The sequence below is a fragment of the Salmo salar genome, chromosome ssa22 (genome assembly GCF_905237065.1).
Source record: "Salmo salar chromosome ssa22, Ssal_v3.1, whole genome shotgun sequence".
Classification (NCBI taxonomy): domain Eukaryota; kingdom Metazoa; phylum Chordata; class Actinopteri; order Salmoniformes; family Salmonidae; genus Salmo; species Salmo salar.
The window spans coordinates 2866950-2894416 of NC_059463.1; the positions used below are offsets into that span (position 1 = coordinate 2866950).

General features: G+C 40.8%; 2 protein-coding genes across 2 annotated transcripts in view; both read left to right on the forward strand.

Annotated features, from left to right (window-relative positions):
• The first annotated feature begins 3145 nt into the window (after window positions 1-3145).
• On the forward strand, window positions 3146-22573 carry nfs1 (NFS1 cysteine desulfurase). The gene is made up of 13 exons (XM_014165890.2): window positions 3146-3481; window positions 3917-3993; window positions 4178-4294; window positions 4383-4466; window positions 4701-4853; window positions 5058-5151; window positions 5269-5403; window positions 5702-5859; window positions 6210-6315; window positions 8104-8185; window positions 20778-20861; window positions 21051-21140; window positions 21484-22573. The coding sequence occupies exons 1-13, from the start codon at window positions 3388-3390 to the stop codon at window positions 21545-21547; spliced, it is 1338 nt and encodes a 445-aa protein (XP_014021365.1). The 5' UTR covers window positions 3146-3387; the 3' UTR covers window positions 21548-22573.
• Window positions 22574-22710: 137 nt separating this feature from the next.
• The window catches only part of LOC106582594 (RNA-binding protein 12), a 28111-nt gene continuing 23354 nt past the window's right edge, over window positions 22711-27467 (forward strand). Inside the window, exons 1-2 of the mRNA XM_014165829.2 lie at window positions 22711-22834; window positions 23563-23645. The gene's annotated coding sequence lies outside the window, so the exon portion shown is untranslated. The remainder of the gene's footprint in view (window positions 22835-23562; window positions 23646-27467) is intronic.

The following is a 27467-nucleotide window of genomic DNA, read 5'->3' on the forward strand; positions in this document are numbered from 1 at the left end:
AAGGCCTTACAAATATTGTAGACCAAACAAATTTAAGGAAGTGCACTTTAAAATTCTACGTAAGATATATCCATGTAATTCTATGTTGTCCAAATTTGTGGCTATTGATGTCTGCGTTTTCTGTGAAAAAGGTGAGAATCTGTATTTTGTTGTTAATGCCTGTTTTGTTAGACATGTTTGATGTAGCAATGTAAATTGTTGATTTTTGTATTTTGAATAAAAATGTATTTAATAATAAAAAATATAAAAAAGGTATGGAACGCCGTTTGGGTCTTTGCGTGTAAAGAAAACATAACAATATTTAACCCGTTAAATAAGCTTTTCACCGGCCATGATATGTTTACAATACCAGGTTGGTAATAAGGCATTATTTGTTCGACCGATTGGGAAAACGTCTGTGTGAGCATTTGAAATAAGAGCAGGATCAAAAATGTTTGCAAATATAGTTGATACAGATGTTATTAGAAACTTCTGGGGTAGCTAGCTTATGCGTGGTACCATCCTAGCTAGCACCAATGCAAGCAGCGTGAAAACAATGACAAGAAACTGCAGTCATTTTCAATGTTCATAGCAATGATTTAGGAATCCACGTGAGTAAGTATTAGCTTGGTAGCCACTTCCATCTCCTATGGAAATTCCACTTCAGTTTATGAAAATAACTACCTAGCCAGCTACTAAACCCTTTTACCCAAGCTAACGTTATAAGCCAGCTAGCTTCAGTGAGGCTTGACCCTACCGGGTTATGTGTTGTAAAGGTAGCAACAATAAGGATTAACCACAATAGTGGAATTGGCGGTTTGCCTTCAAAGTAAAAGTCCCCCTTTGAAAGTAACGCAAATGGTTAGTATTTATGGAATCAAATCAAATGTTATTTGTCACATGCGCCGAATACAACGGGTGCAAACCTTACCGTGATATGCTTACTTACAAGCCCAATGCAGTTCAAGAAACAGAGTTAAGAAAATATTTACTAAATAAACTAAAGTAAAATAATTAAGTAAAAAAGTAACAATAAAATAACAATAACAAGGCTATATACAGGGGGTACCGGTACCGAGTCAATATGCGGGGGTACAGGTTAGTCGAGGTAATTTGTACATCTATGTAGGGGTAAAGTGAATATGCATAGATAATAAACAGCGAGTAGCAGCAACGTAAAAGCAAGGGGGTGGGGGTCTTTGACAATTTTTTGGGCCTTCTTCTGACACCGCCTAGTATAAAGGTCCTGGATTTACATACCGCCCCAACAGATCCACAGATGACGCAATCTCAATCACACTCCACACTGCCCTTTCCCACCTGGACAAAAGGAACACCTATGTGAGAATGCTGTTCATTGACTACATGTTCACCCACGACTGCATGGCCAAGCACGACTCCAACACCATCATTAAGTTTGCAGACGACACAACAGTGGTAGGCCTGATCACCAACAACGATGAGACAGCAAGACAAAGGAGATGATCGTGGACTACAGAAAAGCAGGACCGAACACGCACCCATTCACATCGACGGGGCTGTAGTGGAGCGGGTCGAGAGTTAAATTCCTTGGTGTCCACATCACCAACAAACTATTTTGGTCCAAACACATCAAGACAGTTGTGAAGAAGGCACGACAACACCTTTTCCCCCTTAGGAGACTGAAAAGATTTGGCATGGGTCCTCAGATCCTTAAAAGGTTTTACAGCTGCACCATCGAGAGCATCCTGACGGGTTGCATCACTGCCTGGTATGGCAACTGCTCGGCCTCTGACTGCAAGGCACTACAGAGGGTAGTGCGTACAGCCAGTACATTACCGTGGTCAAGCTTCCTGCCATCCAGGACCTCTGTACCAGGCGGTGTCAGATTAAGGCCCTAAAAATTGTCAAAGACTCCAGCCACCCTAGTCATAGACTGTTCTCTCTGCACGACAAGCATTACCGGAGCGCCAAGTCTAGGTCTTAGAGGCTTCTAAACAACTTCTACCCCCAAGCCATAAGACTCCTGAACAGCTAATAAAATGGCTACCCAGACTATTTGCACCCCCCCTCCACCACGCTGCTGCTGCTGCTCTCGGTTATCATCTATGCATAGCCACTTTAATAACCCTACCTGCTTGGACATAATTACCTCAACTACCTTGACACCGGTGCCCCTGTACCGGTACCCCCTGTATAGCCCCGCTATTGTTATTTACTGCTGCTCTTTAATTATTTGTTTTTCTTATCTCTTATTTATTTTTTTAGTATTTTCTTAAAACGGCATTGTTGGTTAAGGGCTTGTAAGTAAGCACTTCACTGTAATGTCTACACCAGTTGTATTCGGCGCATGTGACAAATAAAATGTGATTTGTCTAGGGTTTCCGGCATAATGGTGTTGATGTGAGCCATGACCAGCCTTTCAAAGCACTTCATGGCTACCGACGTGAGTGCTACGGAGCGGTAATCATTTAGGCAGGTTACCTTCGCTTTCTTGGGCACCAGGGACTATGGTGGTCTGTTTGAAACATGTTAGGGGTATTTTAGATTATGACACCTAGCTAGATAGTTAGCTAGTTAACTATAACTACTGAAACAGATTGTCGTTTCGCAATGTTTTTGGGAAAGAACATTATTTGCATGCATCAGCTAGCTACCTTTTTTTTTTTTCCAGCACTGTCCCAGAGTTTGGGGAAGTGTGTCTGAGCTCAAGCGCAGAAAGTGAGCAAGACAAAACTTTACCAGCATCATAACATACGTATCAGTGAATCGCAGTGACATATGAAATACGAGGGATAGTGTAATCTATGTGTAATAACTACGTAAAAACGTTATGAACGTGTTAAATTATGTCACGTGCAGTCATATTCCGGTCCTGATTGGTCAACAAGCTTATTTGAAACGTCAAACAGGGTTATTTGATGTGTATCTTTTTTTGACACGCAAAGACCTAAATGGCATTCCATAGTATGGAATGTGTTTACTCCTGCAAAAGTGATTGCTTTTCATATAAAGGCTTTATCTACCTTCCCAATGAAAATACGAACATATAGTTTATGGAAAAGAGATGTTGTATGTTTCTGGACGATGCACAATGCTGCCTTGATTTGAGAATGGCGCTCCTCCCTCGCCGCTTTTGCCCATTCCCGTCACTGGCCATACACCGGTGCACCGCGGCTCAGGTTAATAGAACTCCCTCGCTGCCATTTTGGCGATGTCTCACATGATGACTGTGTCGACAAGGATTTGACGCGTCTTAATAATAAACCAGCCTGTTAATCCAGTACATTGCTATACCTGGGTCGCACAAAACCAGGCAAACATAAAGATCTGCAAGTTTATTTTCCTCCCTGCGAATCCTGTTTGTCACTGGTGAAGGTTAGGTACAACTGTATAGCAAGGTAGGCAAAGCATTATCCTACTGTGAAGATGATGAGGAAGACTGTTACGACGAAGCTTCTGGGATCCATGCGAGGGTTCCCAAGCCACCGAATGAACTATGCTGTGAATGCTGTTGCGAGAGGTATTTTAGTTTCTGCGGCTTTTTTACACAATGTCTTATTAACTACTTATCATCTAGCTAGCTCACGAGCTAACGATACTCGTTCTGTGACGCAGCAAGTTAGTTAGATAATGCCGTGTTTAAAATAACTGGGAACTTTGGAAAAAACGAGCTCCCGACTAGGAAAAATCGATTTCAACGGTCATCCAACTCGGGAACTCTGGCCTCTTTTTAGAGTTCAGGTTTTCCGACTTGAAGATCGTATTTGTCCGATTTTCCAGTTTTGAATGTGACATCCCTGCTGTAACCAGTTCCCCAACTTTTATGCCGTCACATAACATCCGTGTGACAGGGTATTTCTGCCCTGAATGCATATGAGACGTTTTCCAATGAATTCACAGATCAATGTGTATGCTTTCTGGACCCAAATGACACAATATTATGGTGTTTTTACAGAATTGATCAAAAGTAGGGAACTGGAGAAAGATGAGTTGCGACCTCTGTACATGGATTTTCAAGCAACAACACCAATGGTATGTGGCTCTTTAACGTTAGCTGCCAGCCTATAGCCTCTCCCACGATAATTATACCAAACTGGTGGCATGTCAAATCTGTAAAACATTGCATTGAAGCGAATTAATAAGATCTAATGCTATCTTTTTGAACTGCCACCAGCACAGAATCTTCAACTCAATATATTTTATCTCATGACTCTAGGATCCAAGAGTTCTGGATGCAATGCTTCCCTATCAAGTTAATTATTATGGTAACCCTCACTCCAGAACACATGCATATGGCTGGGAAAGTGAAAGTGCAATGGAAAAAGCTAGAAAGGTAATTAATTTACAATTAATTGAATAGCTGGTGCATCATGTCATTCGATGATAAGGCTAACATATCTTCATTTGATTTATCCTTACAGCAAGTGGCAGACCTGATTGCTGCAGATCCTCGTGAGATCGTGTTCACAAGTGGTGCCACTGAATCCAATAATATGTCAATCAAAGTAAGTCTCCCTTTTACCGCTTTAGTAGTCAGATTAACGGCAAGGATTTGGGAGGGTGAATAATACATGCCGAGAACTGCCAGCTGATGGAAAGATTAAGACATAAGAATGAGCTAAGGTCAGTCAACTGTTCTGCTGTGTAATTTATTTGTAAATGAGGATACATGCTAACAATTAAGAGGAAAAGGAACTGAGTGGTTGTTTTTGTTTCTTCATACAATGCATTCCTCCTAGGGTGTGGCCCGATTTTACAAATCCAAGAAGAAGCATGTGATCACCACTCAGACGGAGCATAAGTGTGTGCTGGACTCCTGTCGAGTCTTGGAGGCAGAGGGCTTTGACATAACCTATCTTCCCGTGAAGACTAATGGTTTGGTTGACCTACAGGCAAGCTCAATTGTTTGGTTGTTTTATCTAAATGTGGCAGACGTGCTATGTTTTATACAGCCCCATTGTATGAATCCACTCCACAATCTGCTCTTGTACCAAGAATAAGATAAATTGTTAAGTTCTCATGGCCTATTTCTTCAATACGTTTGCATGTCTTGAATACCTCACATGCTGATATAAAAATATTGCTATTTTTTACAGCTACTGGAGGAAACAATTCGTCAAGACACAAGTTTGGTGTCTGTGATGACTGTGAACAATGAGATTGGTGTGAGGCAGCCTGTCGAAGACATAGGTAACCTTTTTAGCCTAAATAGATTCAGAAGTATATCCACTATGAAATTGAGACATTTCGTTTTATCTTTGTTTTATCTATATTAATCCGCTATTATTTTCACACACACTTCTCCAGGTCGAATCTGCCGGTCAAGGAACGTGTTCTTCCACACTGATGCAGCTCAAGCTGTGGGAAAAATCCCCATCAATGTATCTGACTGGAAGGTAGACCTGATGTCCATCAGCGGGCACAAAATATATGGTCCCAAAGGTACATTGTTGAATATCAGATACTATCAGGGTTGGGGTCAATTCCATTTTAATTTAGGAACAACACTGAAATTCCTGTTTTCATCACTGAAAAGCAAGGAGAGAAAATGTAATTGGTATGTCGGTTTAATTCCTGAATTGATATGGAATTGACCCCAAGCCTGACTACTATATTGAGTGAACTCTTTTGTCCAGCCACATATTAAACTCCTTTAATTGTTGGTGTTTATGTAAGAACTGTGCAAGCAATTGAGTGACCTATAAATAATTACAAGTGAAGTATGTTTATGATTTGACAGGGGTCGGGGCACTGTATGTGCGGCGCCGGCCCCGGGTTCGAATGGAGCCACTGCAGAATGGTGGAGGCCAGGAGAGGGGGCTTCGCTCAGGGACAGTGCCCACTCCTCTGGCTGTGGGACTGGGAGCAGCCTGTGATATAGCCCAGCAGGAGCTAGAGGTAGACAACTCATTATTTACTGAAACAAACTTACACAGGATGTTGTTCATCAATGCTTGCTTCTGTTTGTTTTTACTGTTTTAAAAAATGTTTTACTTGAGCTCAAAAGACATCGGAAAAAACAGTCGAAATGTTGAGGCTTGCACAGCAAACTGATAATGTTCTTTTATCTGACCAATCCCCACTGGATTATATGAAAGGTTCCATCATATTTTTTGCTGCATGTTGTGTTGATGGGTAAATTAGAAGTGTTTACTGTAGTAGTAGTGTATTCTTTATAGTGAAAGAATAATTTCACATATTATTATTATTATTATTTTTGTTGCTTATTGATCTTCTCTCCTTTCCAGTATGATCACAGCCGGGTGTCCATGTTGGCAAACCGCCTTGTGCGCAAAATCATGTCAGAGATCCCTGATGTTGTGATGAATGGTGATCCAGAGCAAAGATACCCAGGTGAAGCGCAGAGCAAGGGATTTGTGGACAGAATAATAGACACAGGCATATAAGTGGGTGGAAGTGGAATTCATATTTTTCATAATAATCATTAGATGTAATTGGCTGGTAATCTGTTGAGGACAGACGTTAAGCTAGCGGAACCCCGTTCCGCCTGTGGAACCCCTAGCCAACAGCCAATGGCATCGCACGGCGCGAAATACAAAACCAACTAAAATACCACAATTCAATTTTCTCAAACAATCAACTATTTTACACCATTTTAAAGATAACTCTCGTTAATCTAACCACATTGTCCGATTTCAAAAAGGCTTTACAGCGAAAGCAAAACATTAGATTATGTTAGGAGAGTACATAGACACAAATAATCACACAGCCATTTTCCAAGCAAGCATATATGTCACATAAACCCAAACCACAGCTAAATGCAGCACTAACCTTTCATGGTCTTCATCAGATGACACTCCTAGGACATTATGTTATACAATACATGCATGTTTTGTTCAATCAAGTTCATATTTATATCAAAAACCAGCTTTTGACATTAGCATGTGATGTTCAGAACTAGCATACCCACCGAAAACTTCCGGTGAATTTACTAAATTACTCATGATAAACGTTGACAAAATACATAATTATTTTAAGAATTATAGATACAGAACTCCTTTATGCAATCGCTATGTCCGATTTTAAAATAGCTTTTCGGCAAAAGCGCATTTTGCAATATTCTGAGTACATAGCTCGGCCATCACGGATAGCTATTTTGACATCTGCCAACTTCGGGGTCACCTAAACTCAGAATTACTATTAGAAAAATTTGATTACCTTTGCTGTTCTTCGTCAGAATGCACTCCCAGGACTTCTACTTCAACAACAAATGTTGTTTTGGTTCCAAATAATCCATAGTTATATCCAAATACCTCCGTTTTGTGTGTGCGTTCAGGTCACTATCCGAAGGGTAACGCGCGAGTGCATTTCATGACAAAAAAATTCAAAATATTCCATTACCGAACTTAGAAGCATGTCAAACGCTGTTTAAAATCGATTTTTATGCTATTTTTCTCGTAAAATAGTGATAATATTCCAACCGGGCAACGTTGTATTCATTCAAAGGCTGAAAGAAAAAAAATTGAGAAGTCTCGTGAACGTGCATCTCAGTCTCACTGTCCCCAGGCTGACCACTTACAAACTCTGCTGCGGTACTTTGTCCAGAGACAGCAGACACCCCATTCCACTTTGTGGCGGCTTTAGAGAGCCAATGGAAGCCTTAGAAAGTGTCACGTTAGATACAGATGCTGTATTTTCGATAGAGATGCAACAGAAGGACAACAAATTGTCAGACAGGGCACTTCCTGTATGGAATCTTCTCAGGTTTTGGCCTGCCATATATATGAGTTCTGTTATACTCACAGATGCCATTCAAACAGTTTTAGAAACTTTAGAGTGTTTTCTATCCAAATCTACTAATTATATGCATATTCTAGCTTCTGGGCAGGAGTAGTGACCAGATTAAATTGGGTATGTTTTTTATCCGGCTGTGAAATTACTGCCCCCTATCCCAAAGAAGTTAAATAAGTCCCTTTATACCTTATGAGTTGTGTATGAGTTAAATCAAGTACTGTGCTGTACATTATCATAATCACATTAGAGCAATAGTATTTTGCATATGCCTACAGATGAAGTGAAACACATAAGTTTGTGGATTGTACATTAGTCAGTTGATGAATCGGTGAAGAATTCCTTAAATGTTGATGCTCTATTATTAACTTGAATCTTTGTCTGACACAGGATGCATTAATTTGTCCTTTGCCTACGTGGAGGGAGAGAGTCTGTTGATGGCCCTGAAGGATGTTGCTCTATCATCTGGCAGGTCAGTAGCAAATAAAGAGTTATTAGATGCTTTTATTTATATACAGTACCAGTCAAAAGTTCGGACACCTACTCATTCTAGTGTTTTTCTTTATTTTTACCATTTTCTACATTGTAGAATAATAGTGAAGACATCAAAACTATGAAATAACACACATGGAATCATGTAGTCACCAAAAGTGTTAAACAAAACAAAATATATTTGAGATTCCTCAAAGTAGCCACCATTTGCCTTGATGACAGCTTTGTACACTCTTGGCATTCTCTCAACCAGCTTCATGAGGAAGCCGGAATGCATTTCGATTAACAGGTGTGCCTTGTTAGTTTGTGGAATTCCTTTCCTTAATGCGTTTGAGCCAATCAGTTGTGTTGTGATAAGGTAGGGGTGGTATACAGATGATAGTCCTATTTGGTAAAATACCAAGTCCATATTATGGCAAGAACAGCTCAAATAAGCAAAGAGAAACGACAGTCCATCATTACTTTAAGACATGAAGGTCAGTCTATCTGGAAAATGTATCCTGAAGAGAGGATAAGTTCATTAGAGTTACCAGCCTCTGAAATTGCAGCCCAAATAAATGCTTCACAGAGTTCAAGTAACAGACACATCTCAACATCAACTGTTCAGAGGTGACTGCGTGAATCAGGCCTTAATGGTCGAATTGCTGCAAAGAAACCACTACTAAAGGACACCAATAAGAAGAGACTTGCTTGGGCCAAGAATACACGAGCAATGGACATTAGATAGGTGGAAATCTGTCCTTTTGGTCTGAGTCCAAGTTTGAGATTTTTGGTTCCAACCACCGTGTCTTTGTGAGATGCAGAGTAGGTGAATGGATGATCTCCGCATGTGTGGTTCCCACCATGAAGCATGGAGGATGAGGTATGATGACACTTAACCAGCATGACTACCACAGCATTCTGCAGTGATACGCCGTCTCATCTGGTGGGACTATCAATTTTTTAAATATATATATATATATATATATATATATATATATATATTTGTTTTTTTTAAATATCACACACACACACTTGAAGTCGGAAGTTTACATAAACTAGTTTTAATGACTCCAACCTAAGTGTTTCAACCACTCCACAAATTTCTTGTTAACAAACTATAGTTTTGGCAAGTCAGTTAGGACATCTACTTTGTGCATGACACAAGTAATTTTTCCAACAATTGTTTACAGACAGATTATTTTACTTGTAATTCACTGTATCACAATTCCAGCGGGTCAGATGTTTACATACACTTAGTTGACTGTGCCTTTAAACAGAAAATGATGTCATGGCTTTAGAAGCTTCTGATAGGCTAATTGACGTCATTTGAGTCAATTGGAGGTGTACCTGTGGATGTATTTCAAGGCCTGCCTTCAAACTTGATGCCTTTATGCCTGACGTCATGAGAAAATCAAAAGAAATCAGCCAAGACCTCAGAAAAAATATTAAAGAGCTCCACAAGTCTGGTTCACCCTTGGGAGCAATTTCCAAACGCCTGAAGGTACCATGTTCACCTGTACATACAATAGTACGCAAGTATAAACACCATGGGACCACGCAGCCGTCATACCACTCAGGAAGGAGACGCATTATGTCCCCTAGAGATAAATGTACTTTGGTGCGAGAAGTGCAGATCAATCCCAGAACAACAGCAAAGGACCTGGTGAAGATGCTGGAGGAAACAGGTACAAAAGTATCTATATCCACAGTAAAATGAGTCCTATATCGACATAACCTTAAAGGCCGCTCAGCAAGGAAGAACAAAGCCAGACTACGGTTTGCAACTGCACATGGGGACAAAGATTGTGCTTTTTGGAGAAATGTCTTTTGGTCTGATGAAACAAAAATAGAACTGTTTGGCCATAATGACCACTGTTATGTTTGGCGGAAAAAGGGGGAGGCTTTCAAGCGGAAGAACACCATCCCAACCATGAAGCACGGGGGTGGCAGCATCATGGTGTGGGGGTGCTTTGCTGCAGGAGGGACTGGAGCACTTCACAAAATAGATGGCTTCATGAGGAAGGAAAATTATGTGGATATATTAAAGCAACATCTCAAGACATCAGTCAGGAAGTTAAAGCTTGGTCGTAAATGGGTCTTCCAAATGGAGAATGACCCCAAGCATACTTCCAAAGTTGTGACAAAATGGCCAAAGGACAACAAAGTCAAGGTATTGGAGTGGCCATCATAAAGCCCTGACCTCAATACTATAGACAATGTTACACCAGCTCTGTCAGGAGGAATGGGCCAAAATTCATATATACACTGCTCAAAAAAAATAAAGGGAACACTTAAACAACACAATGTAACTCCAAGTCAATCACACTTCTGTGAAATCAAACTGTCCACTTAGGAAGCAACACTGATTGACAATAAATGTCACATGCTGTTGTGCAAATGGAATAGACAACAGGTGGAAATTATAGGCAATTAGCAAGACACCCCCAATAAAGGAGTGGTTCTACAGGTGGTGAACACAGACCACTTCTCAGTTCCTATGCTTCCTGGCTGATGTTTTGGTCACTTGAATGCTGGCGGTGCTTTTACTCTAGTGGTAGCATGAGACGGAGTCTACAACCCACACAAGTGGCTCAGGTAGTGCAGCTCATCCAGGATGGCACATCAATGCGAGCTGTGGCATGAAGGTTTGCTGTGTCTGTCAGCGTAGCGTCCAGAGCATGGAGGCGCTACCAGGAGACAGGCCAGTACATCAGGAGACGTGGAGGAGGCCGTTAGGAGGGCAACAACCCAGCAGCAGGACCGCTACCTCCACCTTTGTGCAAGGAGGAGCACTGCCAGAGCCCTGCAAAATGACCTCCAGCAGGCCACAAATGTGCATGTGTCTGCTCAAACGGTCAGAAACAGACTCCATGAGGGTGGTATGAGGGCCCGACGTCCACAGGTGGGGGTTGTGCTTACAGCCCAACACTGTGCAGGACGTTTGGCATTTGCCAGAGAACACCAAGATTGGCAAATTCGCCACTGGCGCCCTGTGCTCTTCACAGATGAAAGCAGGTTCACACTTGAGCACGTGATAGACGTGACAGGGTCTGGAGACTCCGCTGAGAACGCTCTGCTGCCTGCAACATCCTCCAGCATGACCGGTTTGGCGGTGGGTCAGTCATGGTGTGGGCTGGCATTTCTTTGGGGGGCCGCACAGCACTCCATGTGCTCGCCAGAGGTAGCCTGACTGCCATTAGGTACCGAGATGAGATCCTCAGACCCCTTGTGAGACCATATGCTGGTGCGGTTGGCCCTGGGTTCCTCCTAATGCAAGACAATGCTAGACCTCGTGTGGCTGGAGTGTGTCAGCAGTTCCTGCAAGAGGAAGGCATTGATGCTATGGACTGGCCCGCCCGTTCCCCAGACCTGAGTCCAATTGAGCACATCTGGGACATCATGTCTCGCTCCATCCACCAACGCCACGTTGCACCACAGACTGTCCAGGAGTTGGCGGATGCTTTAGTCCAGGTCTGGGAGGAGATCCCTCAGGAGGCTATCCGCCACCTCATCAGGAGCATGCCCAGGCGTTGTAGGGAGGTCATACAGGCACGTGGAGGCCACACACACTACTGAGCCTCATTTTGACTTGTTTTAAGGACATTACATCAAAGTTGGATCAGCCTGTAGTGTGGTTTTCCACTTTAATTTTGAGTGTGACTCCAAATCCAGACCTCCATGGGTTGATAAATTGGATTATCATTGATTTATTTTTGTGTGATTTTGTCAGCACATTCAACTATGTAAAGAAAAAAGTATTTAATAAGATTATTTCATTCATTCAGATCTAGGATGTGTTATTTTAGTGTTCCCTTTATTTTTTTGAGCAGTGTATATATATATATATGTGTGTGTGTGTGTGTGTGTGTGTGTCCATACACATGCATATATTTATTAAGAGATGAAACGGTATGAAAATTTCATATCACGATTAGTGACCAAAATTAACACTTATCAGTATTATAGCGGTATTATTAAAATGTGCTGGAAATGTTCAAAATGTACTGATACACACACACACACACACTGAAATCATTTCACCAAGTTATATTGAAAGCCAACAAACAACAAATAAAATTAGCAGCACTATGCACTTTGCATAAACATTAAAGATGGCACCATGTGGTCATGAGTAAAGTTTCCCTCGTGCATGTTTTAATGAACACAACCTTAAGTAAATCAAATTTGCATATTAAAGCAACAAGTAAAGCAATGTGCAAGTAAGAACAATACAACTATGTAAACAAATCCAATGTGCAGGTGTTGCCATTAAAATAACACTATGTAAAGAAATCAAATGAACAGCACTGATTGTATGTCCGTTCTCTCCTTCATGAGGAAATAAGGTGCTGCTGGCCTAACATCCTGTATGTATGCATCTTTTGTTCACTTGAGATTGCAAATTAAATATGCTGACATTTTTACATTTCAATGTAATATGAAAGGGCTGCAGTGAGGTCTTGAGCATTTTTTGATGTGGGTGCATAAGCGGCCTGCCTTTTTTAAATGCTTCCTTGAGTTCCTGTTTCACAACTGTAGATGAGGAGGGACCAGTAGCATCACTGGGTTTGCTTGCTGCACGCCCACTCTGTGAACAAGCGAATAACAAATTTGTTATTGGTGTTTTATTATTCGCTTACCCACCCACCAACACAGTCTATCTTCTGTGTTGCATTCGAGTATATGCTATGACCCCATGCACAATTTACATAAATAAAAATGAGTCTTAAGACAGTGATAGTAATTGCAATGAGCCCAACAATTGACATACATTCAGGAGTCTTGTAAAGGAGTCTATAGTGTTTCTCCTGTTGGAATACTTTTACAACCAAGTCGATGACTTACGGATTTTAAATGAACAAAATATGTTGGTTGGGTGATTAAACTACATAACGTGTTATCGTGTGCAATGGGCCAATAGAGTCCTCAGACACACGACGCATACAGCAGCAGAACAACGTGTAGTGTTTTTACAAGAGTAGGTAACACTGAAAGCTTCAGTTTACATTATTGACAAGCTATTATCAAGTTAAATAGACAAACCATGACATTTTCCCCCCATTCCGAAGTCCCCACATCACGCATTGAGCTAAAAGTTAACTTACCTTGCGTTCGCTATAAAGTAGTGGGTGGTGGTCACAAACATGACTCGAGATTTGAAGTGTTGCCCCCTTTCACAGCATTTTCTTTTTGTTGCTTGTTCTGCAGACAAGGTGACCATCTTCAATTAAGTTTCCCTCTGCACTAATGTAAAACCCAAAATACGACCACACTTCAGATTTGGTCCTCTAAGAAGGCTGAAAAATCTCCCGAGCGCTGTCACTGCCTTCCGCCATGTTTTCACACAAAACAAAACCCATGTTGCATGCTGTGCCGGCGTCAGACTGTTGCTAACTTTGGTTGATGCTGGACAGTATTTACAGTGAGTTTTTCAAACCGTGGTAATCAAACACAGTTTTAATGATAATAAAAATTCAGTTGTAATACTAACCTTCTGGAATTGTATCGTGAAACCGGTAATCATTTCATCCCTCATATATATATATATATATATATACACACAGTGAGGACAAAAAGTATTTGATCCCCTGCTGATTTTGTACGTTTGCCCACTGACAAAGAAATGATCCGTCTATAATTTTAATGGTAGGTTTATTTGAACAGTGAGAGACAGAATAACAACAAAAAAATCCAGAAAAACACATGTCAAAAATGATTTGGATTTTAATGAGGGAAATAAGTATTTGACCCCTCTGCAAAACATGACTTAGTACTTGGTGGCAAAACCCTTGTTTGCAATCAGAGGTCAGACGTTTCTTGTAGTTGGCCACCAGGTTTGCACACATCTCAGGAGGGATTTTGTCCCACTCCTCTTTGCAGATCTTCTCCAAGTCATTAAGGTTTCGAGGCTGATGTTTGGCAACTCGAACCTTCAGCTCCCTCCACAGATGTTCTATGGGACTAAGGTCTGGAGACTGGCTAGGCCACTCCAGGACCTTAATGTGCTTCTTCTTGAGCCACTCCTTTGTTGCCTTGGCCGTGTGTTTTGGGTCATTGTCATGCTGGAATACCCATCCACGACCCATTTTCAATGCCCTGGCTGAGGGAAGGAGGTTCTCACCCAAGATTTGATCGTACGTGGCCCCGTCCATCGTCCCTTTGATGTGGTGAAGTTGTCCTGTCCCCTTAGCAGAAACACCCCCAAAGCATAATGTTTCCACCTCCATGTTTGACGGTGGGGATGGTGTTCTTGGGGTCATAGGCAGCATTCCTCCTCCTCCAAACACGGCGAGTTGAGTTGATGCCAAAGAGCTCCATTTTGGTCTCATCTGACCACAACACTTTCACCCAGATGTCCTCTAAATCATTCAGATGTTCATTGGCAAACTTCAGACGGGCATGTATATGTGCTTTCTTGAGCAGGGGGACCTTGCGGGCGCTGCACGATTTCAGTCCTTCACGGCATAGTGTGTAACCAACTGTTTTCTTGGTGACTATGGTCCCAGCTGCCTTGAGATCATTGACAAGATCCTCCCGTGTAGTTCTGGGCTGATTCCTCACCGTTCTCATGATCATTGCAACTACACGAGGTGAGATCTTGCATGGAGCCCCAGGCCGAGGGAGATTGACAGTTCTTTTGTGTTTCTTCCATTTGCGAATAATCGCACCAACTGTTGTCACCTTCTCACCAAGCTGCTTGGCGATGGTTTTGTAGCCCATTCCAGCCTTGTGTAGGTCTACAATCTTGTCCCTGACATCCTTGGAGAGCTCTTTGGTGTTGGTCATGTTGGAGAGTTTGGAATCTGATTGATTGATTGCTTCTGTGGACATGTATTTTACACAGGTAACAAACTGAGATTAGGAGCACTCCCTTTAAAAGTGTGCTCCTAATCTCAGCTCGTTACCTGTGTAAAAGACACCTGGGAGCCAGAAATCTTTCTGATTGAGAGGGGGTCAAATACTTATTTCCCTCATTAAAATGCAAATCAATATATAACATTATTGACATGAGTTTTTCTGGATTTTTTTGTTATTCTGTCTCTCACTGTTCAAATAAACCTACCATTAAAATTATAGACTGATCATTTCTTTGTCAGTGGGCAAACGTACAAAATCAGCAGGGGATCAAATACTTTTCCCTCACTGTACATACACAGTACCAGTCAAAAGTTGACACACCTACTAATTCAAGGGTTTCTTTATTTTTACTATTTTCTACATTGTAGAATAAGTGAATAAGTGAAGATATCAACTATGAAATAACACATGGAATCATGAAGTAACCAAAAGTGTTAAACAAATCAAAATATTTTGAGATGCTTCAAAGTAGGCACCCTTTGCCTCTGACAGTTTTGCACACTTTTGGTCTTCTCTCAACCAGCTTCACCTGGAATGCTTTTCCAACAGTCCTGATGGAGGTCCCACATATGCTGAGCACTTGCTGGCTGCTTTTCCTTCACTCTGCGGTCTAACTCATCCCAAACCATCTCAATTGGGTTGAGGTTAGGTGATTGTGGATGCCAGGTCATCTCATGCAGCACTCCATCACTCTCCTCCTTGGTAAAATAGCCCTTACCCAGCCTGGAGGTGTGTTGGGTAATTTTTCCTGTTGAAAAACAAATGATAGTCTCACTAAGCGCAAACCAGATGGGATGGCGTATCGCTGCAGAATGTGGTGGTAGCCCTGCAGGTTGTGTTCCTTGAATTCTAAATAAATCACTGACCAGCAAAGCGCCATCACACAACCTCCTCCATGCTTCACGGTGGGGACCACACTTCCGGAGATAATCCGGTCACCCACTCTGCATCTCAGAAAGACATGGCAGTTTGAACAAAAAATCTCAAATTTGGATTCATCCGGCCAAAGGACAGATTTCCACCGATCTAATGTCCATTGCTCGTGTTTCTTGGCCCCATCAAGTCTCTTCTTCTTATTGGTGTCATTTTAGGAGTTAGTGGTTTCTTTGCAGCAATTAGACCACGAATGCCTGACTCATGCAGTCTCCTCTGAACAGTTGATGTTGATGTCTGTTATTTGAACTCTGAAGCGTTTATTTTGGCTGCAATTTGGCTGGTAACTCTAATGAACTTATCCTCTGCAGCATCGGTAACTCTGGGTCTTCCTTTATTGCGGCGGTCCTCATGAGCCAGTTTCATAACGCTTGATGGTTTTTGCGACTGCACTTGAAGAACTTTCAAAGTTCTTGAAATGAAATGTATTGACTGACCTTCATGTCAGTAATGATGGACTGTTGTTTCTCTTTGCTTATTTGAGCTGTTCTTGCCATAATATGGACTTGGTCTTTTACCAAATAGGGCTATCTTCGGTATATCACAACCGATTAGCTCAAATGCATTAAAGAAAGAAATTCCACAAATTAACTTTTTGCAAGGCACACCTGTCAATTGAAATGCATTACAGGTGACTAGCTCATGAAGCTGATTGAGAGAATACCAAGTGTGCAAAGTTGTCAAAGGCAAAGGGTGGCTACTTTAAAGAATCTCAAATATATTTTGATTTGTTTAAAACTTTCTTGGTTATTCCATGATTCCATGTGTTATTTCATAGTTTTGATGATTATTCTACAATGTAGAAAATAGTAAAAATAAAGAAATCATGGAATGAGTAGGTGTCCAAACTTTTGACTGGTACTGTGTATATACACTACCGTTCAAAAGTTTGAGGTCACATGTCCATGTTTTTGAAAGAAAAGCACTTTGTCCATAAAAAAAAATAGATCAGAAATACAGTGTGGACATTGTTAATGTTGTAAATGACTTGTAGCTGGAAACTGCAAATTTATAGAATATCTACATAGGCGTACAGAGGCCCATGATCAGCAACCATCACTCCTGTGTTCCAATGTCACGTTGTGTTAGCTAATCCAAGTTTTATCATTTTAAAAGGCTATTTGATCATTAGAAAACCATTTTGCAATAAAGTTAGCACAGCTGAAAACTGTTGTCCTGATTTAAAGAAGCAATAAAACTGGCCTTCTTTAGACTACTTGAGTATCTGGAGCATCAGCATTAGGGCATTCGATTACAGCTCAAAATAGCCAGAAACAAAGACTTTCTTCTGAAAAACTCTATTCCATGCAAGAAATTGCCAAGAAACTGAAGATCTCGTACAATGCTTAAATAGTACCCACAAAACACCAGTCTCAACGTCAACAGTGAAGAGGCAACTCCAGAAAGCTGGCATTCTAGGCAGAGTTGCAAAGAGAGAGCCATATCTCAGACTGGCCAATAAAAGAAAAGATTAAGATGGGCAAAAAAAACACACTGGACTAGAGGTCGACCGATTAATCGGAATCGCCGATTTAATTGGGGCCGATTTCAAGTTTTCATAACAATCGGAAATCTGTATTTTTGGATGCCGATTTGGCCGAATTTTTTTTATTATCATTTAAAAAAAAATATATATATATATTATAATATATATTTTTTTTATTATTACTTTTTTTTTTTTTAGACCTTTATTTAACTAGGCAACCTTGCGGTTAACTAGTCCAATGCTCTAACCACCTGCTTTACATTGCACTCCACGAGGTTACGCGAATGCAGTAACAAGCTAAAATAAGTTGCTAGCTAGCATTAAACTTTATCTTATAAAAAACAATCAATCAATCATAATCACTAGTTAATTACATATGGTTGATGATATTACTAGTTTATCTAGCCTGTCCTGCGTTGCATATAATCGCTTAGGTACACGTTGCTACAACCATAAACATCAATGCCTTTCTTAAAATCAATACACAAGTATATACACTGCTCAAAAAAATAAAGGGAACACTTAAATAACACATCCTAGATCTGAATGAATTAAATAAGTTCAATGTGCTGACAACAAAATTACACAAAAATAATCAATGGAGATCCAATTTATCAACCCATGGAGGTCTGGATTTGGAGTCGCACTCAAAATTAAAGTGGAAAACCACACTACAGGCTGATCCAACTTTGTAATGTCCTTAAAACAAGTCAAAATGAGGCTCAGTAGTGTGTGTGGCCTCCACGTGCCTGTATGACCTCCCTACAATGCCTGGGCATGCTCCTGATGAGGTGGTGGATGGTCTCCTGAGGGATCTCTTCCCAGACCTGGACTAAAGCATCTGCCAACTCCTGGACAGTCTGTGGTGCAACGTGGTGTTGGTGGATGGAGCGAGACATGATATCCCAGATGTGCTCAATTGGATTCAGGTCTGGGGAACGGGCGGGCCAGTCCATAGCATCAATGCCTTCCTCTTGCAGGAACTGCTGACACACTCCAGCCACATGAGGTCTAGCATTGTCTTGAATTAGGAGGAACCGCACCAGCATATGGTCTCACAAGGGGTCTGAGGATCTCATCTCGGTACCTAATGGCAGTCAGGCTACCTCTGGCGAGCACATGGAGGGCTGTGCGGCCCCCCAAAGAAATGCCACCCCACAACTGACCCACCGCCAAACCGGTCATGCTGGAGGATGTTGCAGGCAGCAGAACGTTCTCCACGGCATCTCCAGACTCTGTCACATTTGCTCAGTGTGAACCTGCTTTCATCTGTGAAGAGCACAGGGCGCCAGTGGCGAATTTGCCAATCTTGGTGTTCTCTGGTAAATGCCAAACGTCCTGCACGGTGTTGGGCTGTAAGCACAACCCCCACCTGTGGACGTCGGGCCCTCATACCACCCTCATGGAGTCTGTTTCTGACCGTTTGAGCAGACACATGCATATTTGTGGCCTGCTGGAGGTCATTTTGCAGGGCTCTGGCAGTGCTCCTCCTGCTCCTCCTTGCACAAAGGCGGAGGTAGCGGTCCTGCTGCTGGGTTGTTGCCCTCCTACGGCCTCCTCCACGTCTTCTGATGTACTGGCCTGTCGCCTTGTAGCGCCTCCATGCTCTGGACACTACGCTGACAGACACAGCAAACCTTCTTGCCACAGCTCGCATTGATGTGCCATCCTGGATGAGCTGCACTACCTGAGCCACTTGTGTGGGTTGTAGACTCCGTCTCATGCTACCACTAGAGTGAAAGCACCGCCAGCATTCAAAAGTGACCAAAACATCAGCCAGGAAGCATAGGAACTGAGAAGTGGTCTGTGGTCACCACCTGCAGAACCACTCCTTTATTGAGGGTGTCTTGCTAATTGGCTATAATTTCCACCTGTTGTCTATTCCATTTGCACAACAGCATGTGAAATTCATTGTCAATCAGTGTTGCTTCCTAAGTGGACAGTTTGATTTCACAGAACTTGGAGTTACATTGTGTTGTTTTAAGTGTTCCCTTTATTTTTTTGATCAGTGTATTTTTAAACCTGCATATTTAGTTAATATTGCCTGCTAACATGAATTTCTTTTAACTAGGGAAAATGTGTCACTTCTCTTGCAAACAGAGTCAGGGTATATGCAGCCGTTTGGGCCGCCTGGCTCGTTGCGAACTGTGAAGACTATTTCTTCCTAACAAATACAGCCTACTTCGCCAAACGGCAATGATTTAACAAAAGCGCATTTGCGAAAAAAGCACAATCGTAACAAGTTAATGGTGTTGTACCTAACCATAAACATCAATGCCTTTCTTAAAATCAATACACAGAAGTATATATTTTTAAACCTGCATATTTGGCTAAAAGGAAATCCAGGTTAGCAGGCAATATTAACCAGGTGAAATTGTGTCATTTTGCGTTCATTGCACGCAGTCAGGGTATATGCAACACTTTGGGTGATTTGTCAGAATTTTACATAATTATGACATAACACTGAAGGTTGTGCAATGTAACAGGAATAATGTTTTGTTTTTGAGATGATAGTTTCCGGATCCGACCATATTAATGACCTAAGGCTCGTGTTTCTGTGTGTTATTATGTTATAATTAAGTCTATGATATGATAGAGCAGTCTGACTGAGCGATGGTAGGCAGCAGCATGCTCGTAAGCATTCATTCAAAATAGCACTTTTGTGCGTTTTGCCAGCAGCCCTTCGCAATGCATTGCGCTGTTTATGACTTCAAGCCTATCAACTCCCAAGGTTAGGCTGGTGTAACCCATGTGAAATGGCTAGCTAGTTAGCCGGGTGCGTGCTAATAGCGTTTCAAACGTCACTCGCTCTGATTATTGGAGGAGTAGTTTCCCTTGCTCTACATGGGTAACGCTGCTTGGAGGGTGGCTGTTGTCGATGTGTTCCTGGTTCGAGCCCAGGTAGGAGCGAGGAGAGGGACGGAAGCTATACTGTTACACTGGCAATACTAAAGTGCCTATAAGAACATCCAATTGTCAAAGGTATATGAAATACAAATCGTATAGAGAGAAATAGTCCTATAATAACTACAACCTAAAACTTCTTACCTGGGAATATTGAAGACACATGTTAAAAGGAACCACCAGCTTTCATATGTTCTCATGTTCTGAGCAAGGAACTTAAACGTTAGCTTTTTTACATGGCACATATTGCACTTTTACTTCTCCAACACTTTGTTTTTGCATTATTTAAATCAAATTAAACATGTTTCATTATTTATTTGAGGCTCAATTGATTTTATTAATGTATTATATTAAGTTAAGTTGGATCCACATGAAAATACTGTACGTTGATGATGCTATCTTCCTGCAGTGCCTGCACTTCTGCTTCATTGGAGCCTTCATATGTCTTGAGAGCTATTGGAACAGATGAGGACCTTGCCCACTCCTCAATCAGGTGAGTAACGGTTAGGAACACAACTCAAGAAGCTCAAATGGATGGTCATGGGATTTGAAATATTTAAATGTTCCTTTTTATATTTCCTAATTACAGAAGAGCAGGGTCAAGAATAACATGTTGCAGCTGAATGGTATTATTTTGGTGTTTTACCTAGTCTGTTTTTGTTGTTACTCCAAATACCTGAAGATTTGGAATCGGACGATTTAGCACAGAGGCAGAAGTGGACTACACAGCGGACAAGTGCATTCAGCAGGTCAAACGCCTGAGAGAGATGAGGTGAGAGAAAAAGAGTAGAATAGCATACATACAGTGGATTACCAGACACAGATTAAGACTAGTCCTGGACTACAAATCAAGATTAATGGAGAATCTCCATTGAACGTGCTTTTTAGTCCAGGACTAGGCTTAATCTGTGTCTAGGAAACCACCGCAAAATGTACATGCTGAATGTCACTTAACTAGAAATTTACTGGTGGAAAGAAATTGTAATATTTTTTGTACACATAGTGTTGATGATCTAATTAAATACTTTATAATATATAGCCTTTTAATTTGCAATATTAGCAATGCACTCATAGGTTAATATATTCATTGTTGTCCATCTTCTTTTTCTCTTCAGCCCCTTGTGGGAGATGGTGCAAGAAGGAATTGATCTGAAGAGCATCAAATGGACGCAGCACTAAAGAAAGCCTTCAGGAAACATACCTAAGAGCATTGTGAATAGTAAACTTGTTTAGTTTGCTGCATACTATGCCACTCCTGTGATGACTAGTAATTAGTTATACTGTCAAGAAACACGCACAACTTCCTGACTTACTTTAGTGTAGGCTTATGACTAGATTTTGTATTTGCAGACCTGAATAATTTGTTCCTTTGTATTTTACAAAGTATTATTATTATTATTATTATTGATGCATATATTCTGCTCTTAAGTAGTTAGAAAAGTTTGTATTCATACGCACATCCTTAAATGTAGGTGCTGGGCTAATAAAGAAACCTTATAAAGAACAGAAAGTCCCTTAAAGCATTGAATTGGGAGCATAAATTTGTGTGCATGCCTTCCTGTTCTTTACAAGTGCTCTTAAGTAGTTAACAAAATTTATCAGCTGCTTTGAACATGGGATTTCATGACTGAGAGCAAGTTACAAAATGGTTAATTCATGTAGCATGTGCTACATTCCATTTAGTTCATGGATAAGTCATTATACGTTGACAACACACAGCATGCTAACAAGGTTAAAGTCAACAGTACAGATTTCATGTCACTAAATGAGGAAATTGATCAAATATTTCCCTCATCTCAATTTGTGAATTTGAATGCCAATCTTGTGGGTTAATAGTCTTCCAATAATGGAAATTCTCCCCAGTTGGTTTGTATAGTCTCTGGCAAAATGTGCATTGTTTGTATGAATCTTGCATGTTATCATTTAAACTGATTTGAATATTTATTGTGAGGGAAGTATGCACACCAATTTACATGGCCAGCTGTTTTATGACATCAGTATAATCTACCACCACCGTGACTGAACATTTACAGCGCTTGTTGTTTCTGCTTTGTACATGCAGCAGATAGCACAGCAGACTCATTACTCTTCCCAAAATGTCTTTCCATAATGTCCAACAGCAATCTAATCTCACATAATGTATACATACATGCATATGTTTGTAGCTAGCGCTCCAATAAACATTTGACTCGGCCTGACCCTGAATTGTGTTATGTTGCTTCTTAAATTATTCTACACATGCTCTGATTGAATTATAGTATTTTGACAAAGATATAAAATGTTGTCTAAAACATCATGTTTGAGTCCACTAGATGGCGGTATTATATGAGAGCTGAGAAGGTCTACGTCACCATTCGAGTTCGTCGCGCGACCGACATTTTACTACCAGCTACAAGAAGAGAGAAGAGCACGGAATGGAGAGAACGCATCACAAAATAAAATAAAGATCTTTTAACAGATATTTCGGTAAGGACAAAAAAAAACAGCAAACAAATGCCACTAATGTTGAAATTGTTATCCACCAGTGAAATATAATCCTGCAGACATGCGGGGACTATAGCGAGAATGAATGGTTAGCAAGTACTAGCTAGCTAACAGCGTCGTTTTTTTTATCGGCATTTTAGATGGTTGGCCTGCCCAAATGGGGTAGCTAGCTATGTTTTTAGCAAACAGGCTATATATAATGTTAACTACCACTCTGATCCTAGCCATGGTTTAAGTTTAGAACGGTTGTGGGGAAACATTTAGGTTCGCTGTTCTGTCTTGTTTTGGTTGTTTAGCTAGCTAACTACTGTGATGTTACTAATCTGAAGAATTACAGTACGTTGAAGTGCAATTGTTCTGTTTTTAGCAAATGTTGCCGCTAGTAATTACCAATCTTGTTTGGCCCAGTTTCCCATAAGGGTCTTATGGCTAAGTTAATCGTTAGAACCATTCAATGGTCCTAACTATAATCTTAGCCATAATATACTCTTGGGAAACCAGGCCCTGGTTAATTAACTAGCTAGTTTCTATAAAGCGTTTTCGATGTAGGACCAGCGCCATCTTGACTGTGCTCTTTTACATGAATCAAACTAGCTATCTAGCATGACGCTTTTCCTCAAGTAAATATCAGTGGTGCACATCCAACTGAACAATAATGGCTAAAATTATTAAACAATACTGGATGTAATATTTATGCGGTCTTCCTGTAGTTTTGCAGAATTTGCTGTCTACCTGCAGCCCTTCAGATTGGCAACTGCTTTTGTACTCTGGCGGACTGAGCTTTTAGCTAACGGTACGTTACTGGCGAATGTGTTTTACAATGAAGTCTTACAGCGTTGTTCATGTTGACAGCGTTTTTGTGCACATACTATTTCATTGCTGCTATTTCATCAACTTACCTGTGTGTGCTATTTGTCCTGTGTAGAGATTGGGGAGCCCAGGTCCCTCTTCGATGTAAGGTTTTAACGTCAACTCTAATGCGTCCTTTGGAGACCTCAAGTCTGGGTTGTTGTCTACCACTTATTTGTATGGGCAATAACCTTGATGTTTAATTGTTATGTACACAGGCTATTCTAGCCCAAGTTAACATCAAGATGAAATACAGATAGAAACATACTGGTATGTGGATCATCTGAATCAATATGTATCCCTCCAGTTACCATAAGAATAGGCCAACATTTTGAAACGATTTCATTTGAATGGGAAGACTAGAAGAAAAGCCCATATGCAGGTCAGATACATTTGCCAGTGGCACACTGGGCCAGTACCAAGTGAAAACGACTGGCCCGAATGAGAAATGAACTTGCCCGGGCCAAGTTCACAGGAAAGCAAGTTATGAACCAGAATTTCAATCATGGGTTTTTTCATGTTAATTTGCAGTCCATTTTTTTAATTTGAAGAAAATGAATCCAAACAACTGTTTGGAAAATAAAAATACACCCTCCTGGGCCCAATAACATATTGATGAAAGGTAATATATTTAGGTGCCTGTACATGGTCCATATTACAGGCTGGATATTACATTTTTAAACAGTTTGCAGCATAGTGGCCACATGGCTGAAGCATGGGGATGCTCATCTGCTTTTACCCTGATCATTAGCTAGATATCAGACTCTAAATATGATCTTGTTGCTTGTTTAATATCCTAAACTTCCACTAGCCTAATAAAATCATGTGATTTTACAGTGTTTAGTGTAATTGTGTGAATTTTACATTCCAAGCCTACTGTTTACACACTCCAATGACCATGACGCGCTTCCTGCAGTTACTTTTTTTGTCATGCCAGACACTCTGATTGTAAAACGCTGCAATTGTGCAAAAATTGGAGTTGCGAAATAAAACTGCATGGGAAAGCTGGGATCTAGCTCTTTACAATAATTGCCATCTAAATTGTCTTTTCCCGAGATTGCATTTAGGAATGTTACACAGTGACTGGGTTTATTAGAACACGTTTCTGTCCATGCAGCAATCGGCTGTATGAGGAGCTGCACGCTCTTGCCACCCGACAGTGGATATTCCACGGATAAATGACAGCTCATTAACAGCTTCTGTAAATTTAATTTGGCTTTTAAACAATTCTATAGACTACAGAGAGCAGCATTAGAAAATATATTTGTATTTATATTTGTATTTATTTTGTAAGTGATTTTGTGTAAATCATTTTCATGTTTTGACAATCAGGCAGCTACATAGTGTATGACTAGGCCTTTCTTTGTTAATAAAGATATTGCTCTGTTGGGTGTATGATATGAAAAAAGGCTGGTAGAGGACTTTTATTCTGTGATTGTGGAATGCGCGTGCCGTTGTTCAACTCTGCGGGTCTGGAGTGAGTATCCAGGCCTTACTAAGGCGGGGCTCACTCGAGACGGAGAGGGAAGGCTTTGACATTCTTGCCTCCGCTTAGAAACCGTATGCTGATTGATAACAAGTGTGAAGTGTCACGAAGGGAAGATGAAATAGACCCCATTATTTTCAGTTTTGGAGTTTGAAAATGTGGGCCATATGAAAGCTTGATTAACTGGCCCGCTGAGCTCGGCAGATGTTTCTGGGCCAGCGGACAGCCCTGAATGTCAAACCCTGCCATATGGCATTAGCAGTCGTTTTGAAGTCGTAACCGTGGATATGCACCGGTGTGCTGACTGTAGTCTTACTTGAATAGACTTACAGCTTATCTTTTGATCTCCATGGTCATAACATTTTCAAACAACGATACTTCCTTTTTCCCGATTTGGAAGGCACTATTGTCTTAACTTGTGTTTCCAGTAGCGGTGGAACTCCCATAATGAGAGAATATTAAATCCCCCCCCAAAATGGCGGCATATGCATTGATGGATTATTTTATGGCGCAACAACCCTTTACTTGGCAATACTTCCTTAAATATTAACCGTAGCAAATATTAATCTGTTGCTAATATGGCATCTGCATTGAAGTTAACTTTCTCTCTTGTAGCTTATTTCTAGCTTATTATAGTTGCAAATTATTTTGCATTTTGTCATCCGAAGGGTTATATTCTGCTTTGTCATGTTGAAGTGCACACGTGTTTAAAAGTAAGCCAGTTGATGACCTCTCTCATTGTCCATTGTTGCTGATGTGTACCAGGTGGTTAGGTGCTCTCAGGAGTGACCTTTGTCTCCTGTATGTTTTGTAGAAAGATTCCCACACAATTGAGAGATTGTAGTGTGCTGAAGCTTTGAGGTTACATTGATGAGTGTTAACGCGCAGGTGGTTGTTTTTTCTCTAACATTTTGTATACGATATAAGGAATATGGGAGGCTGCATTTCATTGTAGGCCCAGGCTTATATTTTTCATGGGGCAGGCTCTGAATACAATCCTCAGTGCGAGACTGACGCAACGGGCCTGATTTAGGGTTTGTCCATAGGCTGGTTGGATGTTTAGCAACAAAACCGACTCATGCGCAATAGTGATGCGCGGGTTAACACACAACCCGCAGTCCCCGTGGTTATATCCGCGGGGAGGATTGGTTTAGGGTCATTAAATATTGTGTGGCTGAAGGGTGGGTGGATCGCAGGCGAGTTGAATATAGAGAAACAATGCCTTAAATAATCTATAAATGTATCATTATTGTGCAATTTATTTAGCCTACATTAATGTTTTTAGGCTATCTAGTATTAGTGCATAAGCTTTAGGGCTTAACTGGCAGAAAAAGTTACCTTCAATCCACGGTGGCAAAAGGACATTGTTAAAGTTTAATTCAATGAGACAAAAGCTGTGAATGGAGAGTTTAAAATAAGGAGAAGGGAGGGCCAGAAAAGTCATGTTTGGAAAAGATTTGGTGAAGTGGTAAAAGAGGATCATGTTATGTGTGATTATTGTGAGGCGCAATACAAATTAGACAGTCACAAGACTGGACTTCAAATAGGCCTGTGGCATTTCAAGGAAACAATGGCCTACTGTTTAGATGGGTTAAATGCAAACTGAAATCTGGACATTGACTAACCAGAATAACCTACTGTTTATTGGCAAACTCCAAAGTCCTCTAATACTAGCCCAGTATGAATCGACATCCCTGTGGTTTGAGAGGTGTTGCTCGCAGTTTGAGCAAGAAAACAATAACTGATTCAATAAATTGAACAAAGTGCTGCTCCCAAAACGTATAAACAAAAGCACTCACTGTAAAAGTTAATACTTTTAACTTTTACAGTGAATGCTTTTGTTTATACGTTTTGTGCAAATTAATTGAACATCGCCAAATGCATCGTTAAAAAAACATTGCGCCTATTTAATGCAAACCTTGCTGTTAATAGATCGCAAAACGGCATACAGCTGAGCTAAACGTTTGGAACAAGTTCACTTTCTCATCCATAGGCCCCCCCCCCCCAAAAGCATATGAAGTGCAAGTTAGCCGGGGGGGGGCTTTTAGGAAGTCTTCTACTGCGCATTGCTAAAATATCCTAATGATTATGATCACACTTCCTCAATTCAAATTTTATGGTGACACTATACCAAAGATGTTTAAGAAACTTGAGCTTGGTTCCCAAGTTATCAGTGTAACCTGTTGTGGCTTGGACTTGTTGAAATATCTAAACATTTAGGGGAAAAAATCTCCAGGCTTCCATCAATTTATAAAAAAAATAACAATTAAAGGGGGCAGT